Source organism: Phascolarctos cinereus, unplaced genomic scaffold (genome assembly GCF_003287225.1).
Source record: "Phascolarctos cinereus isolate Bilbo 61053 unplaced genomic scaffold, phaCin_HiC Scaffold_4;HRSCAF=312, whole genome shotgun sequence".
NCBI classification, from domain to species: Eukaryota; Metazoa; Chordata; class Mammalia; order Diprotodontia; family Phascolarctidae; genus Phascolarctos; species Phascolarctos cinereus.
Window position 1 is genome coordinate 129,733,553 of NW_027555847.1, and position 12,059 is coordinate 129,745,611.

The window sequence follows — 12,059 nt, forward strand, 5'->3', positions numbered from 1 at the left end:
ATGAATGGGATGGGGCAGTTTCCATGTGAAGGAGAACGCTTATACATAGTTGATGCTTCATCTCCGTGTTTTTGCTTTCTGGGCATTTTCAGTAAGTATTTAATGCTCACTGACCAACTTGAGAGGATGGGGGCAATAAGTGTTGGGGAGAAGGCAGGGCCCTTGATTGTGATAGGGATGTGCTTACTGCGTGAGAGTGAGTGAGAGAGAGAGAGAGAGAGAGTGTGTGTGTGTGTGTGTGTGTGTGTGTGTGTGTGTGTGTTGTGTGTGTGTGTGTGTGTGTGTTTCACGGCTCACGCCGGGCCTTTTGCTTCTTTCTCACTGATGGGTCTGTCTGCTTAGCTTGCTAGCGTTCTCACGCTCTCCTTGGTGGGGGGGATTTGATGGCCGCGAGCTGGGGGTCCCCTGAGGCTGTGGCGCGCGACGCCCTGGCACCAGCGCAGAGGGCCAGCCCGGCACCGGCAAAGACGGTCACTCAAGAGGGGGCTCCGGCCCTCGGGCGCGGGTCCAGATATGGGCCGACCCGAGGGCGTGGCCTCCGATCTCAGCCTCCAGGCCTTTGGGCGGTGTCATTCATGGTGGGGGTGTGGTCTCTGCGGGCTGTTGGGCTGGGAGACGTGGGGGGCCTCAAGGTAGTGGGTGTGGCCACTGGGTGTGGCCGTTCCAGGCGGGGGCGTGGCCTCCGGGGCGGGAGGGGGCCTACGGGCCTTCCAGGACGGGGGCGGGGTCCAGCCTCCGAGTGGGCTGGCGGGCGCGTGGGTGGGCGGGAGGGGGTGGGGGGCCCGGTGGGCTTGGCGAAGACTGTAGGGGTAGGGGAGGTGGGGGGGAGATCCGGAGGGGGCGGGGGCGGGTCCGACCGGCGCATGCGCGCTGCATTGTTTTGACTGAAAATGCCGTCGGTTTCGAAAGCAGCGGCGGCGGCGTCGGCGCTGAGCGGATCCCCCCCAGACAGAGAAACCGACTCATTACAGGTCAGTGTCCCGTGCCGCCCCCTACCGCCCGGGGCTGTCGCCGTCGTAGCCGCAGCTGCCTCCGCCACGGCGGGCGGGAAGCGGCCTCGCGCGCCCCCGCCCCCGCCGCCGAGCGCTTCGGCCCGCGCTCCCGCGTTCCCCGCCCTCCTTCCCCCAGCTCCCGGTCCTCCTCGCGTCTCGGCCTCGCGGGCTCCGGGGCTTCCCCGCTCTGAGCCGGAGGCGGTGGCGCGGCGCGGGGCGGGGCGGCTGGAGCGCTCCTGCGGCCTGCGAGCAGCCGCCGCCGCCGCCTCCGTCCTCCCCTCCCTCCCCTCCCTCCCCTCCCCCCGCCCGCGGAGCCGCCTCCCAGCCTGCCCCTCCCCCAGGCCTCTCCGCCTGCTGGACGCCTGGGCTCCGGGCCGGGCCGGGCCGCCCCACTCCTCACCGGATACCCTGAACTTCCTGCCTAGTGTCCCTTACACGGCCTCCCGGGCTTCCCCCAGCCCACCTGGGCCCGTGGCGTCCAGCCCTTCTCCTTCCCGCGTCCCGGGTCTCCGGGGTCTCCCCTTATACTCCGCCTGCCCGCTCTCCCTTCTCGTGGCTGCCACCCTGCTATTTCCCTGTCCCCTTCCTCTGCGGGGGCCCCAGATGCCAGGCCTAAAGTGCCAACCTTTGCCTTCACCCACACCCCTCACACACCCCCTCTTTCCTTCTTCATTTAAAAAGTGCTGAAGCTACATTGGTGTTAAGCAAAATTTTGCAAAATCTGCCTTCGGGACAGTTTAGGAGCTGGTTTCATAGTTGAATTCTGTATATTCTGAAGGAATCGGGTGTGGATGGATGGGAGGGGTGTGCTCCCCCCCCCCCGCTGCATTTAATGCAGACCTATGCCTGGGGGGATTCTCTTTTCCCCTCCATCCTGCGCGGTGTAATTGAAGATAGATGGCACTTAGGTATTTTACGTAGGGATTCCCTTTCTAAGTTTGGCGGTGGTCATTAAAAAACCATTAAGCAATTAACGTTAAGTTGCTGGGTCCTAATAAAGTTACATTGTTTTACACGCAGTTTAGCCTGACAATGAGAACTCTTTAAGTTATCAAGTAAACACTGCATCAAATGTATAGTACTTCCCTCCAGCTGAAACGACTTGTAATACCATTTATCTTTTTAGGTATCTAAAGGAATTTAGGACAGAACAGTGCCCTCTGTTTTTGCAGCACAAGTGTACACAACACAGACCATTTACCTGTTTTCATTGGCATTTCCTAAATCAGCGTCGCCGTAGACCCATCCGAAGGCGTGATGGAACTTTTAATTATAGTCCTGATGTGTATTGTACAAAATATGATGAGACTACAGGAATTTGTCCGGATGGTGATGAGTAAGTGTATAACTTTCTTTTTGTACTTTTAGTACGTTATGGTGATTATCAAAGTGATTTTAATAATAGTTTGCATCTTACCTGGACAAAGTCATCACATTGTACGTGAAGAAAGAAGCTTTAAAGATTTTAAGTAAAATTAATGACTTACCAGAAAGTATTTATCTAGTGTATGAAACTCTGCATTTTTAAGGTTTTAAAAGTACAGCAAGAATTCCCTCTTGTCACTCTGTTATTACTCATATTGCTTATACAGTTGATAATAGGTCAGCATGTGTTGGTGGTGCACTTTAAAACTTTTAGCAATTTAAAAGAATTGGGTTTCTTCTCCATATCTGTAGTAATGAAATTAAAATTGTCATCTCAAAAATGTCATAAAGTGATTTCTTTTGTAATTAGTAAAGTACAAATTAACATGAATTTAAAAATAGAAAACAAAACTGAAAACTGCTCACCCACAAAAAGTTTGCTGCGTTAGAGTAACTGAGTTGGAGTGGAAGTGACTGTTAGTGTCACTGACTTTCAGAGTGAATTGAAAAGTAATGATTTTATGGAAAAACAAACAACTTTGTATTGAACCAAGTCACAGTTCTTCTGTATTGTTTTGACACTTAATAAGTACCTTTGGTATGCTTTTCAAAATGTGCAACCTGTGAAAGGGAGTTACGTAAACTCTTGCTTTCTGCTGGGAAGGTCTTTTTCAGGGACCAATTACTAAAAAAAATCTTGAGCTATGGTTGTTAGTCTGGTAAGGATAAACTTTATATATTATTATTTTAAAAAATTTTAATCATTTTTTTGTGGACCTTTAATGAATATAATAATATCATTGTAGTCTGTAAGAGATGCGTTTGGCATTTCTGTTTTTCTGCATTTGTTCTTGAAATTTTTATGCCCTCATATGTAGTTAGTTTTTGTAGAAGTGGCATGCACAGCTGAGAAATCCTTTCTATTTCCATTCAGTAATATCTGGAGGTCTGTCATATCTAACTTTTCTAAAACCCTGTTCTGGTCCTTCATTTTTTTTTGTTTATTTTTTGGTTAAATTTATCTATATCTGAGAGAGTTAATAAAGTATTCCATTATTACAGCTTTCCTGTCTTTTTCCCTGTAACTCATTTAACTTTTCCCTTAAGTATTTAAATACTATTCCATTTGGTGCTTATGTTTAGTACTGATATTCATTGTCTATGGTACTTTTCAGCAAAATGTAGTTTCCCTTTTATTTTTTAAAATTAGGTCTTTTTTAAAAAAACTGTTGCTTTTTCTGAGATCATGGTTATAATCCCTACTTTTTTTTAATGGTAGCTGAAGCATAATCTTTTTTGCTTCAGCCTCTTATTTTAACTCTTGTGTTCATTTTTCTGTTTTAAGTATGTTTCATGTAAACAATACATTGGATTCTTCTTTCTAATCTGTTTTTTATCTTTTATGGGTGAGTTCATCCCATTCACAGTTATGATGTTTGATTTTATATTTCACTTCATTCTGTTCTCTTATACTTTTCCTTCTCTTTGGTTCCTGTTCCCTTTTTATGAAGAAGAGAGCGATGAGAGACAAGGAGTAAGCTCAGAACCAGTGCTCTAGTTTTGGTGTAATGTGCTTCTGTTTTTCTTCCCCTCTTCTGTTTCCCTTACCTATAACCTAATAACAGGTTCTTGTCTTTTTTTTCTTTCTTTTAAGCCCCTTTTTGAAATCCACCCTTCTAAGTAAAAGTTTGTTTTGCTTATGACTAAACCCTCCCTTTATTTTCTCTCTTATTTTCCCTTTCTTTTCTCCACCTTTCTTCCTTTTTTCCTCTTGAGTGAAATCTTTTTCTGTACTCAGTTTTCTTCTTTGACCAATTCAGATGAGACTGAGGTTCAAGTGTCTGCTGTTCCCCTTCACCCTCCCTAATTGTTTGTATAAACTTCTACTTGCACACCTCAATTATGTGAGGTAATTTTCCCTATTTTTCCTACCTTTTTCTTCCCCTGCACCAATATATTCCTCTTCCCTAGCCTTCCCATGCTTTTAAGATCATCAGAATATAACAGAACCATTCCTAGGCTCTCTAATCAGATGCTCTCTATGACCTCTGATGATGATAGGATTTGGAGGGGACAAGAATCTTATCTCCCTATAGTAGGATACAAACAGTTTATTCTTACTTACTCATGTTTATCTTTTTTTCTTTGTCTTGACTCTTGTGTTTTCATTTCAAAGTTTTTATGTAGCTCAGATCTTTTAGGAATGTTTAAAAGTTCATTCTTTCATTGAAGGTCTATTTTTTTCCTTTAGAATTATGCTCAGTTTTTCTGGATAAGTTATTGGTTGTAAGCCTATGTATCTTTTCTCTTCTGCAATATCATATTTCAAGTTCTCTACTCTTTTATACTGGTGGCTATGGAGTTTACCTGACTATGGCTCTTTGGTACTTTAATTCTTTCTTTCTTGCTGTTTGTAGTATTTTTTCTTTGATTTGGAACCTCTGGATTTTAGCTGTAATTTTCCTAGGAGTTTTTATTTTGTGTTTTCTTTTAGGTGACTAGTAGATGCTTTCACTTTCTGTTGTGCCCTCTGACTGAGTTATCTGAATAGTTTTCTTTTAAGATTTCTTGAAATGTTATGGTGGGATTCTTTTTTTGGTCAAAGCTTTCAGGTAGTCCAGTGATGCAATGAGTTGCCTTACATTTTCTTCTAATTGTTTTCATTCTTTTGAATTTGAATGTTTCTTGACTCATTGAAACTTCTCTTGTCTTATGGAGACATTAGCTTCTATTTTGGTGTATATTCTAATTTTCAGCTAGTTTTTTTCCCCCTTGAGTAAGATTTTATATCCCTTGTTCCAAGCTGTTAATTATATTTCCAAATATTTGTTCCAGGGCAGCTAAGTTGCAAGTGGATAGAACGCTGGCCCTGGGGTCAGGAGGACCTGAGTTCAAATGTGGCCTCAGGCACTTAACACTTAGTAGCTGTGTGACTTAACCCCATTGCCTAGCCAAAAAAAAAATTGATGCCATAACACCAATTTCTTTTCCCAGTTTTTTCCTCTGTTGCTCTCATTTGGTTTTCAAAAAATATTTTGTAGCTTTTTTTTTTTTAAAGTCTTGCTTCATCTTCTTCAGGAATTATAGTTGAATTTGTTCCCAAGCTATGTTTTACTTTTGAAGTTAGTTTTCTTCTTTTAGGTTTGTGACTTGAGTGTCCTTGTCATCATAATAGTCTATATGGTGGGATTCTTTTTTTGTTTTGTTTTGTTGATGTTAGGACTAGACTATGGGTACTTCTGGGAGGGTAATGTCTGGGCTGAACTTTTGTCCTCTTGGGTCCCGTCACTGGTTTCTTGAGGTTTTATTGAGTGTTAGGTTAGAGTTCTTAAGGACAGCTCAGACTGGGGACCTGCAGGGTTTTAGTGCTCCCAAAGTGATCTGGTCCTGGGCAAAGTCTGATCATTGCCTTTCTGTTCTGAGCTCTGTTAAGTTCCTCACTTGGGTGTGGGTCTGCATAATACTCCTATTGGCTTGCCCCTGATTGGAAGTTCTAGGAGACATCTACTGGACTAAGTGTTGATCAGCCAGCTGGAAAGCTCTGCTGCTTTGGAGTGACGGAACTATAGGTTCTTCCTTGGTCTAGGATTCTTTCCCTGGCCATTACACTGGGGACTTTAGCATAGGCTGGAGGCTGGAACTGAGACCTTACTCTTTTCCTGGGGTCTGAGGCACACAGCTGTTGTTTACTTCTGAACTTGTTCCTTGCTCAGTGCATAGCATAAGAGTTGGTAATAGCTTCTCAACTTTGGAAGCTCATCCTGGGTGCAGATCCCCACTTCACTGTACCCTGGATCTGTGACCCAGAACTGGGTAATGAATGACAGAGCTTCCCAGTTGACACCTGTTCCTGCATCCTACATAAGATCGGGGTTCTCTATGTATGTTTGGGACCTCTTCTTGCCTTGGTGCATAGTTTAGATCCTAATTTCTGTACACCATGGCATCCCTGGCCAGACTGCTTCCTCTCTGTCAACAATATCTACAGACCTCTCTATCTCTCTTGCTGACCTTGGCTTGGAAATATAGGTCACTGTGATTTTTTTTTCCCCGTGGGTTTCCCAGTCAGGGGCAAGAAAATGAGCATTTATATAGCACCTACTATATACCAGGCACTGTTAAACACTTGACAGATATCTCATTTGATCCTAGTGACTTGCCCAGAGTTACAGCTAGTCAGTGTCTGAAGACAGATTTGAGAGAGAAAATAATCCCTACCTATAAGGAGTTTTACATTTTTACGGGGGGCATAAAGCATGTAGATAGATAAATAGAGTAGAAGGTAATTTGAAGAAAGACAACGGTAACAATTGATGGCTTACATAAAGCTTTATGGAAGAGGTGGCAGGAAGCAGAGCGGTAAGAAGGGAGAGCATCCCAGGCATGGGGAACAGCCAGTGGAAAGGCATGGGATTGGGAGTTGGGGTGTCTTTTTATGAGGAACAGTAAGAAGGGAAATTGTTCCTAAGTTGTAAGTAGAGGGGAGTAATTTCTAAGACCTAGGTTTAAATCTTGCCACTGATTTATATTGGGTGTGTGACCTTGGGCAAGTTACTTAACCTCAGTGCTCTAGGTAACTCTCAGAAACTATTCATAGAAAAAAAAAGTACTGTCATGAATTGGTAGCGGGAGTTTCCTCATCTAGGTGTTCCCCATACTAATGAAATCACAAGTTCATTCATTGTTTTCAAATCATTGATTTGATAGTCATCCACTTAAACCTTTTTGGACCTAAGGAAGCAAATGAGGTCAAAAGGATGAAATTAGAGGAAGAAGAGGTCCTGGGACAGAGCCAGGGGGAGCACTAATACTAAGGAGGTGGGAGATGGATAATGAGCTATTGAGGTCTGATTCTGATTGTAGGCATTGGGGATGGACTTAGTAATTAAAGAGAGGTTGAAGATGTGTGAGAGGGAATAATAAATAATAATAATAATTCTATTTGGAGGGAATAGAGGGCACAAGTGAAGGTTTGATCTTGGCAAGAAGGGCCACTTCTTTCTCAGAAATCAGGATAAAGGAGGACAGTTTAGATGAAGATATTGAATGATTTTGAGGTGTGGAATAAGGAGATGAGGGAGATCATGACAGACGACTTTGATAAAAATACCATAGTTGGTAAAGGACATTAGAGAGATGAAGAGGTGAGTTGACCGCTTGAGTACCCTAGAATACCTGCTAAAGGGAGTGAAAGAGAGCCAGTCTGGGAAGAATAAAAGGATTGCTATGCAACATTGAGAACCCAGTTGAGATTAGATGAATTGCATTTATAATGGCCCCAGTCTGTATAGTGGTGTGAAGGAGGATGGGGGAGGGAATGGTCTGGGGTTGAGGATTTGACAGGGCATGAATGAAGGCCAGGAGGCAAGAGAGTGGAAGGTGGAGATCAGTGTTGTAGTTGAATTGGTTAATCATAAATAGGGTCAAGATTAAAGGGTGGGAGTGAGACCAGATTAAGCACTGGACTGGGAGAATAGGGAGAGAAGGAGAAACTGGAGATTAGTGAAGAAAAAGTTAGGGAGGAATGAATAGATGGCAGACCCAATAATTATTAGAGAAGTGAATTTCAGCCATCATGAAAGTGGCACTCTTATGAGTGATGGTGAGATTTTAGGCTGTGGTAGCTCAGGTGATTTAAAATGTAGGTCGTGGGAATTGAGGTTGATGAACTGACTGTTATTTGAAAACATGGGTTTGTATGGAGAAGAAGAGCCAAGTATTGAATTCTTTGAGAAAGAATGAAGAGTCCTAGCAGTAAGGATCTGGATGGGGTAATATAGGCAGATAGAAAGGTATTGTGATACAGTGGAAAGAGTATTGGCTTTGGAGTGAAAGGAACTCTTTTCAAATCCTGCTACTTGTGTGACTTAGACAAGTCTCTGAACCTCACTGAGTTTCAGTTTTTTACCTGTAAAATTAAAGGAGTTGGACTAGATAGCTTTTAAAGTTATTCTTTGCTTTTAATTTTTGATTATTTCATTCTCAAGGGAGAAGTTGAGTGGTGGCAGAAGGATGATCTAGAAGTGGCATTGAGGAGCATGAAGTTTGCTACCTTATGCTGGGCTGCTGTGTCAGGGCATCAGAGAGAAGGTGCAACCAGAACTGGAGAGGGTGACGAGGGATGCAGTTTCTTTTGGAGAAAACCAGGTTTCTACAAATGTCAGAAAAGAAAATGTTTTGGAGGAAGGGAAATAGGTTAATAATAAGTGAACAGGAGTTCTGGGTGGGGTAGTACTCAGTTGGCTTTTGAACCAACAGTTTTGAAGATGTGAGGAAGTTATCTAAATTCAAAAGTAGCTTCTCAGCTACAGCTCAGAAATAGTGGTGTTTGGGGCAGCTAAGTGACGCAGTGGATAGAGCACCGGCCCTGGATTCAGGAGGGCCTGAATTCAAATTCGCCTCAGACACATAACACTTAACTAGCTATGTGCCCCTGGGCAAGTCACTTAACCCACTGCCTAGCCAAAACAAAACAAAACAAAGAAATAGTGATGTTTAAGAATTTCTTCATCTAAGATATGATATAGACTATTTGAGTTCTCTTTAATGCAGTTTCAGTTACTTTTTGTGCTTTTTATATTTTGATATTGCTTGAACTGTTTTGAAGTTAATAAGTAAAGCACTCATTCTTGCCAGATATATATGTATATAGCTTTTTACAGTTTTAAGTAATTGGGTTTTTAAATTTATTTTGACAAATTTTCTAGTACTAAAATAAACAGGTGTATTTCTAAATGCATATCATCAGTACACACAAAAATTAGTAATTGTAAGTAGATGTAATGCATGGAAATTCACAGTGTAAGATTTCCTTTTCAAAGTGAATCTTTGAGTATATTGGAAGAAGTAGAATTTTCCATTCTTACACAAAGAATTGGGTGCTATTATTTTTTTATTTTAGGCAGTTGGGGTTAAGTGACTTGCCAGGGTCACACAGCTAGTACTTGTCAAGTGTTTGGTCTGAGGCTGCATTTGAACTCAGGTCATCCTGACTTCAGGGTCAGTGCTCTATCCACTGCGCCACCTAGCTGCCCCAAGGTGCTATGATTTTAAAGAACAGTACTGTGGGGGAAAATAATTCTGTAGAGAACAGTTACAAATTGCTTTATTAATGATTTGTTAAGGATGGAGTTTACATTGGATGGGATCTCATTAGATCAGAACATACATGAAAGTGAGTTTATATATTTACCTTTGTTGATAACAGTAGTAGCCTTCATTTGTTAGAGATGTTCTAGTTAAAGGATAAAATTTTGCTTAGTGACAATCTTATAGTAAATTCTAAAGATATGTATATTTGAAATATTTTCAGTGGTTTCTGGAAAATTGGATCGTTTTTAGTTAAGGTGTTTGTAGCAAGAATATGGTGCTTGAACTTTGGTGGAGACACTAACATTTTCATAAACTTGAAAGTAACCTTTTGCAAAAAAAGAAAAAGGTAACATTGCTTTGAAAATTGGTTTTAAAAATGTTATTCCATTGGTTATTAGTCTAGTGTTTTGCCCCAAAGTTTTTGAATACAGGGTAAAGGTGTTTAATTGAAACCTCTGTTTTAGAATTTGTTTTGCAATTTCTTTTGTGTCCTTGGTCAAGTCATTCAGTGCTTTTGTTTCAGTTTTTATCAGATGAGGCCAACAATGTTTATTTAGCAGAAATGACATAGTTCACCTTCCTGTAATGCTTTTTAAGATTTACAGAGTATTTTCCCTACAGCAGCTTTCATAGTGGTGGCTTTGAGGCAGTAAAAGCATTATTGCCCCCATTTTACAGATGAGGAAACTGAGGCTCCTATGGATTGACATAGGGTTCTGACCATCATTCTTTCCATTAAACCAGGCTGATTGGGTCTAATGGAATGAGTTTACAGTCATTTTTTATATTTTACAAATACATGTTATTAGCATAATATGTATTAGTATAATTAGTATAATAGGGTAAATTAGTATTGATTGTAAAGAAAATAGCTTTGTTTAATGTTAACCATTCTTTTCCATGATAAATATTGTCAAGTGAATTTGGTCCTTTGGAAGATATCATAAGCTTATGAATTTGTTTCATAAAAATATCTTGATAACAAAACTATATTTTAAATACTGCATAATTTAAGGAACTCAGTAATTGGTGGGTTTGCTCTCATTTCCTTTTCTTCTGTTGATTCAATGTGTATAAATCTACACTTAGTAAGAACCCAAGCTGACATTCTGGTTTTTACCAAAGAATTTACATGTTTGTAATTTTTAATTAGAGTATGAAGTTCCTTGTTTTGATAGTTTATAGTGGTGTTTTAAATTTCTTTGCTGTCTTTCACCCAGGGATTTCAAAGTACTTCGTAATTAGTGCTTATTCCACTGAGAGAGGAAATTCCCTTCATCCCTCCCCCCCACCTACATTCTAAAAAAGACTGGAGAGTTGCATAGTTTTTCAAGCCTACCCTCTAGTTAGTGGCAAAAGGTAAAATTATAATTCTAAATTCTAGATATCTTCTTGGACCAGATTTCTGAACTGTAAAGACCTGACCCTTATTTAGCTATACTATTTCTTAAAATGATTTAAAAAAATTAACAGATAAGAATAGATTTTTAATTATAGATTTATTATTCTAGTAGATATTATATCTACTAATATGCATTGTTTGGCATCTCAGAATATAGTTTAATTTGAACTGCTCTGCTTTAGTGATGTCTAGAGTAATTATGAAGGTGCAGAACTTTGGAAGTTGAATGATAATAGAATCATACAGTTTTAGAGTTGGAAGTGACTGAGTCCAACTTATTTTATAGAAACTCAGTTCCAAATTGATAAAGTAATAATTTTTTAAAGTTTACATTTATAACTTGCTTTAAGATTTTCAAAGCTCTTTGTGTATTTCCTCAGTTGTTTAATGTTACACACCTTATACAGTGGCAGAGCAGGGATTAAAATCCAGGTTTTCTAACTCCTCTTTGTCCAGTGTTCTTTCCACTGTGCCATGCTTTTATGAAACTTGATTGTGACTTTTGTGAAGCTTGCTTGTGTTAGGTAATGGGAATAGATACAGGTTAATTCCATGAACAAACTTATGCATGTAATGAAGAAAAACAGAGACACTGACCTATTTACATAAATATTTCCCTACAGTAATAAATGTGTTCATCTCTGTTCCATTTGTGCACTATATTACAGTGGTAACATAAAGGGAAAGTGGTGAGAAACTATGGATCAAACCTGAAGATGGTGGATATATTGAAGAAAGGTGGTTAGAAATGTAGTTGGATCAAGTAAAGCTCTCTCGAACTATTTCCTAATCTTTTTTTGTCTGTGAACTTGCCAGGGTATACCTGGGAGGTGGTCCTTTTGTTTAAATAAATCTATTCAGTCAGGACACATGATGTTTTGTGTTTGTATGTATATGTATGTATATGTATATACACATCAGCCATTATCCTTTCTTTCATGGTTACAACTACCTTTACTCTATTGAGTAAAAGGGAAGTGTGGACACCTGTATCTCAATACATAGATACATATGTTATTGTTCAGTCATTTCACTCATGTCTGACTCATCATGACCCTATTTGGGGTTTTCTTGGCAAAGATACTCTTTGCTATTTCCTTCTGCAGATATTTAATAGATGAGGAAACTGAGGCAAACTGGATTAAGTGACTTGCCCAGGGTCACACAGCTAGCAAGTATGTGAGGCCAGATTTGAACTCAGGAAGATG

At 40.8% G+C, this 12,059-nt stretch overlaps 1 protein-coding gene across 1 annotated transcript in view; it reads left to right on the forward strand.

Moving 5' to 3' along the window:
* Positions 1–875: 875 nt before the first annotated feature.
* The window catches only part of UNKL (unk like zinc finger), a 120,205-nt gene continuing 109,021 nt past the window's right edge, over positions 876–12,059 (forward strand). Inside the window, 3 exon segments of the mRNA XM_021006800.1 lie at positions 876–937; positions 939–971; positions 2,119–2,328. Coding sequence (XP_020862459.1) covers positions 891–937; positions 939–971; positions 2,119–2,328 — 290 coding nt within the window. The 5' untranslated portion in view covers positions 876–890.